The 6,821-nt window shown below is 38.3% G+C and overlaps 1 protein-coding gene across 1 annotated transcript in view; it reads right to left on the reverse strand.

The window, feature by feature from the left end:
• Positions 1–28: 28 nt before the first annotated feature.
• The window catches only part of astn1 (astrotactin 1), a 448,006-nt gene continuing 441,213 nt past the window's right edge, over positions 29–6,821 (reverse strand). Inside the window, 1 exon segment of the mRNA XM_020613364.1 lies at positions 29–777. Coding sequence (XP_020469020.1) covers positions 540–777 — 238 coding nt within the window. The 3' untranslated portion in view covers positions 29–539.

Raw genomic sequence — 6,821 nt, forward strand, 5'->3', positions numbered from 1 at the left:
TATGTATATATGTATATAATGTATGTATATGTCATTGTTATGTAAGAAGAGGGACTGAAGATAAATGATGATGCGTGCTGTAATTTTATTCTAAAGCATCTGTAAAATGTGTTAAGTTTGGTTTGATTTTTACGTATCATTGCAAGGGAGGAATGGATTACCTTACAGAAGGCACAGCCACCAGTACCACCAGAGTTCCAGTGCAGGCTTCAGCAGTGTCCTACCTGGAAGCGCTGATTAGATTTTTAGATACATTTATAAAGTGGTAAAGCTAAATAGAGTAAATGACATTACAAATAATGGTTAGCGTTTGCTTATGACATTGTGCGGTTATGCATATATCTTATGGAAGTAAATGTAAAACCAGCATTTTAATTGCTTCTTTGTTGGGGTTGACAAATATAAGCAAGATAGCTGAAAATGTTTGGTGTTTATAGAACACTAGAGAGGAGGTGTGCGATGTGTTTTAATTTTGATGAGCTTGATAAATCTCCTATATATATTCCTGTGCACCTCCAAACTGAAATCTTAGAAAACTGTTAGAACTCCTTAGGCTCACCATAGTCATTATACATGACAGTGAGCATCTGCTCATCACAAGCCTTGTGTACATCTTGGCCCATGTCCGACCAGTTCAGGCCAAAGGCCTTGGTGTCAGTGTAACGGCACGACAGGAACTTGAGGGACATCCTGCGAAGGCCAATTTTTGGCTCCTGAAGAAGACCCTTACACCACAGCGAGAGCTCATCTAACTGGGAGAGGATGAGGCCGGCCTTCCTGTTGGAACAAACAATACAGAGAACTAATGTGTGACTGTCTTTGCTTTGAAGGAGGTCTGCGGCACAGACAAATAAGTTAAACCAGGTTCTGGATTCACAAACATTACAGTGAGTACACAAAATTCATTTTTGGTTTTAGTCTCTGTGTGTGATTTGTAAAAAACAACAAAAGCATACAAAACACCAGCCTATTCCACAATGACATCCTCAAACATGTTCTAAGCCAGTGGGAAAAAGCAGTTTTCTTTAAAAAGGAAAAACAGTACACACAAACAGAACAAGGGCAGAGAGAGTCTGCTTGTCGTTGTATTACAGGAGCATAACAGTTGTTAGGTTAACTGTTGTTGTTTCATCACTATAAATATATCAATATCATATTTAGACTGCACAGCATCAGCTTGATAATGGCCTGATATTTGCTCCTTTAATCCCATGTAGTAATGGAGGATAACCATCATATTGTCACAATGTGCTGACAAAAAGGTATCACAATTTCTAGGCATCCTCTCACTTAGTTTGGCAACATGTATGTGTTCCATACCACAAACCAACTGAATCACAATGCGCAAATGTAAACATGGCTGATGTTACATGAATTATGTTTTATCTCAATTCAGTGAACCTGCAACCACATACAGCATGAACACAAGCTTTCCACAGACTGGGTAGGAAAAGACAATCACTTTCAATGCCAGTGAGACATTGCATTGCATTCATAAAACCTTGTTGGCATACATATAGTCTGCCATTACTCTCAGCCAGGTAATGGCAAGAACGTATACCATGATTTTCTTCTAATCTGACACAGTGATCAAAAGAAAAATATTGCACAGTCTGAACTCTGCATTGCGCTGCCTTTTATTTTTGAACTTTACCTTTGATAAAATAGTTGCTGCATACTCTGTGCATCTCTTCCTGCCCTCTTCTTCATATCCCATACATGAAATATTCCTTCTCTTAATTGCTTCTTTATGGCATACATATTGCCAACTACCATAAGCCACAAAGAACACCACAAAGAAGGGCACTGGGCTGCAATACAAAAACGTTGGCATGTCACACTTTTTTATTGCCATTGAGATGCTACTAAGCTTTATGCTGTGGACCAAAATAGCTATTCTACATTTTTATGTGAGATTGGGCTGGATATTTTCTGCCTCATGCTGGGGTGGCTGTTGTTCGGTCACTCTCTTACTGTAGGGCTGGTGGTTCAATCCCTGGCTTCTCCACACCATATATTGAAGTGTCCTTGAGCAAGACACAGAATATCAAGTTGCTCCTGTTAGCCATCATCATTGGTATGAGTGACTGTTGCTGTGTTTTTATGTGAATGGGCAAATATTGTAGTGCACCTACAGTAAGTGCATAGAAAATCATTATGTAAGTACAAGTTTTTTACATTTTTGCCAGATGCTATAGATTTATTTCTATTTCAGTGTGAAATAGACAAGTATAGCATACATGTTGCTATAACAGGACTGAAGCAGCCTGCAAATGCAAGAAACCATGAAAAATAGTTGCCACCAGATGTCTGAAAGAAGGTGGAATCTCAGTGTTGATGCGGCAGTGTTGATCAGCCTTTGAATACAGTAGACTATGGTCCATAAATCACACTGTGGCTCTGCTGTTGTTTTAGAATGTCTTTTTGACAGAACCTAAAACAACCTACTCATCCACCATTGCTTTGTGTCTGAAGGGATTCACAGGGTAAGGTGTACTGTTACTGACACATTCCAGCTTTTACCCAAAGTATACAGTGGGTGCAGAACGTCTGGGTAAAACTAATAAAAGTTTAAGCAGTATGGAAATGAATGAATGAAAAACTGAATTACCAGAGCAAGTGAGCAGTCCTGTGGAGAAAAACGGGTTAACAAACAACTCTAATAGTGTGCCGAGGCAGAGGAGAGCTGTTCTATGGCCAGGACAGCTGAAAAATCATCTCCATTAGTGAAATGATGCACAGAGTTCACATGCAATAAATACATGTCATAGGGTCACTGAATGCAATAAATAAACCCTGTCAAATGTTTGTCAAAAGTCAAAAAATGGCAGCGGGTGGAGTTTTCATTCATTCCACACAGAGCTTCTGCTCATTCTTCAGCCAAACCAGCACTTCTACAGCACAGTGTCCCTGTTCTGCCAAGCCACAAGTCTACTGGATGCACCACAGTGACCAGAGCCACAACACATTATACTGATGAACTGATGACACATCAGAGCACCCACAGTCAGTATGCACCAGTTAAAGAAAATTAATGAAAGAGTGAAAAAAAAGATCATTTGTCTACTGTCTGTTGTTACCTATCCATAGTATATAATTGTCTAGACTTCATTTTCCAGTGCATCATAGTTCCAGCAAATAACATGAGAGTCTACCTGGAGCCGAATTGTCTCCCTTCTGTAAGCACTTGATTTAAGTCAATTTAGGATGCAAGATGTGCAGGTAAAAACAAACCATATGTTCTGTTAAGCATCAGGGTTAGTCATCTGGTAGAGTCATGAAGCAGGTCTGATCCTGATTGTCATGATGCAAACAAATGTGACACTGAAATGGACGAAGATGGCAAGAACAGTAATGGAGTTAATGACATCCAGATTCTAACAACAACAACGACCAATGATGGCAAAGATAAATGTAACAGTGGCGACAGTGTCAGCTACATGTGTGTACAGAATGCCAAGTCATCCATGTGAAAACCAAAGAAGACAAATTGTGTTGCAGAGATTTTCAAAGAAACCAGTGTTACCTTAAATTGCAGAAAACATGATGCAGTTCATTCTTGGCCTTCATCAACAGATAGGGACAATGAAGGTCATGTGATATGATCAGAAGCTCTTTAGCAGCTAATAAATTCACTTTATGTAGAGACTGTTATCTCAGCTACTATTTCCAGGGTCAAAATGTACTTTGAACATAAGGTCACAGCCTTATGTATACAGTGCATTCAGAAAGTATTCAGGCCCTTTCAAGTTTTCCACATTTTGTTATGTTTCAGACTCATCTTATAATGGATTCAGTTCATTTTGTTCTCGTCAATCTATCATTCAGTATGGAGATTTTAACACCAGTGCCCTAAAACAAAGCTCGATCTCCAAGTTTTTGCTTGGACTTAAACGCCCCCTAAAACTGCAGTGGACAGCCAAACTGCAGAGTGGAGACAGACCGGTGAGGAGACATTGAGTTCACTGGCAGACACACTGACACTGAGACACACTGTAACAATACAGTATAGACACTGTGATCTACCTCTATTCTGTAAACATAAAGCACATTGCCATTTTTCCTGGTATGTTCATATCATTTCTAGAAAATGAATATATTCTGAATGCTGCAAAATATCACCATTCCTTTCAAATCTGAATCATATTTAAGGTCAAACATATTTCTATTTTACTGTTGGCATTCTTCTCTGACTTTAAAACCTTTTGCATTTAGAGATACATGAGAAGCAACATCCTCTCTGCAGCTTCCTGGCTACTAAGTGTACTGCATATGCTATGCAGTTGTTTTTGGAATCGAAGTGTATTTTGAATGGTATAGGTACTCAGCAGGACAAATACTCTGAAAATACAAGTTGACAGAACTTCAACTTCAACAGCCTCAACAATATGTTTTGCTTTGGAAACTGTAGGGGAAAAATTAACACATCAAGTGATGTCAGTCTTCTTGGACAGTCTGTCTGCAGACAAGATCCCTTGTTTTGGTACTGGTAGTGTGCTGCTACAGCATATTGTCATTCATATCATTTTTCTGAAACCTCTTTTTGTTCCCAATTTTTTGTGGTTTGAGGAAACTGGGATATGTTTTGGCTTTAAATAAATGTGGTTTTTATGTTTTCATTTGTCAGGAAAGCAGAGTAATGTTTAACTTGTTCCACATAGCAACTTTTGTCATCATAAATCCTTTTGCATGTATATAAAGGGAAAGATGGTCTCAAAGATACAACATGGGAGCCCCTAGGGACATTTTGATGCACACATAGAAGCAGGCATACAGTATGTGTGCATGAGCACAATCTTATGTAATACATGTCATTTACATAAATACACATACAGATATGGTCACATCAAAGGCTGACATTTGCATGCAAAAGTACAGAAGCATATGCACACACACATAAACACAGGGTTTTAATAGCGCCAAACAATACAAAATTACACTACATTCTTGTATTTAATACTTACTTTTCCTTCAGTTGATTCAATAGACTGATTGAGAGACGGTTGCTGGTTCATGCTAAGTACAGTAAGCCACAAACATTCACATACACTACAGGTACACGAGGCCAAAAGTTTGGAACCAATTCATAAACTGATATGGGTGGGAGTCTTTGGCGAACTCACAATTCAGTTTTGATTATTAGTGTCATGATTCACTTCAGAATTCATTCGTAATTTCAGTTAAAAACAATTTGATTAAATAAAAAAAAAAGAAAACTTGAAGCCTCCTGTGACCCAGACTCATTGAACAGCAGTGCGGGGATATTAGTGTAGCTTCTAAAAGGTTTTGAGCAGGATTGAGCTCTCTAACCAATCAGAGATTTTCAGTTATTTCTGCATGATCAGCAAGTTGTGTTTCATTCCCATTTATTATAATTTCATAACAACAAATATCTGAAGAGCGTAGCAAATCATAGTTGAGCATAGTGGAGCAGAGGGAGAGAGTGCTGGGTTGAGTTGGAGTTTCATGCTAGTGCTACCTTAAATTACATTTCTGTAGCTTTATATTTGGAATGCAGGACTTTTACTTAGAGTATTTTTACACTGTGCTGCTGGTACTTTTACTTCAGTAAACAATCTGAGTATCTTTTGAAGTGTTGTTTCTGGTAGCTGGCCTGTGTGCTGTAAAGATGAGGGGGAAGAACAAAGCAGAGCGCTGGTTGTGTTGTTGTTAACGTTGCATCTGCAGCAGTAGAGAACAGTGGTTTACTACCAGAGAAATCACAGGCGTGTAGAAATGAGGTCTTTTCTTTGCCTCACCAGTTTGACTGAGGTGCTGCAGTGTGTGTCTTTGAGCTGCTCTTGTTTATTAATAAACTCAGTTCCCCACTAAACTAATGTCAGTCTGCTGGTGATGGGCTATATAAATAACTACATATAGAACAGAATTATAGTATAATATTTAGTATAATATACTAAAGAATTATTACAAAGTGTTAGGGTCCAGAGTGCCACCGCTCGGCTATTGGTTGGGGATTAATATGACTGATACCGTGTGTACCCTGACCAAACTGTTGAGTTCCTTTTTTGTTCTGTAAATATTAGCATTTCAAAACTGCTACAGAATCACAGAAGATATGAACTGTGATTCTTATGTGAATCATTTTTTTCCTCCCACCCCCAGTAAATGACCTGTGGAAAACCTGATGGAAATGTGAATGAATTAATTTTGAAAAATAACAGACCTGTAAGGGCAGTGAGGACACTCAGACCCTGTCTGTATAGACTTGTGAATAATAAAGCATGATCCACAATACAGAGCCAAAAGACCCCAAAACAGAGAGTGACAGGGATACTGGCATGATGTCACCAATTAAAAAGCAGATATAGGCAGCTCTTTCCTGCACGTCACTACATAGACTCAAACAAAATAATGCCTACAGGATGGTTGTGATGTATCGTTTGAGAGTTCATAACAAATCCTCTTGGATCCAGCTGGGCATTAGATTTACTAAGACAGCAATAAAAGTGGAACCAACCAAGCCTGATGAGACTTGGTTGAATCTGGGAACAAATAACTTTGATTGATTGATTTTATTCTTTCAAGCATGTAAAGACAGTCGATATATCAACACACATAATTTTACACATATCCAACAAATGCTAATCCATTATCAATTTGCTTATACCTAGTACATGCTTGAATGGAGTAGGAAGAAGTCAGACTTATCCAGTCCTACCCCATGACATCATCTTACCATCATTGGTTTGCAAGCAGTATCTCTACATAGATAATTCTCTTCTACACCACACAAGTAATATACTAAAAAATTATAAGAGTGTTAACATTCTTACATAATTACATTCTTAAATAATTATCTT

The sequence above is a fragment of the Monopterus albus genome, unplaced genomic scaffold (assembly GCF_001952655.1).
Source record: "Monopterus albus unplaced genomic scaffold, M_albus_1.0 scaffold133.1, whole genome shotgun sequence".
Lineage (NCBI taxonomy): Eukaryota > Metazoa > Chordata > Actinopteri > Synbranchiformes > Synbranchidae > Monopterus > Monopterus albus.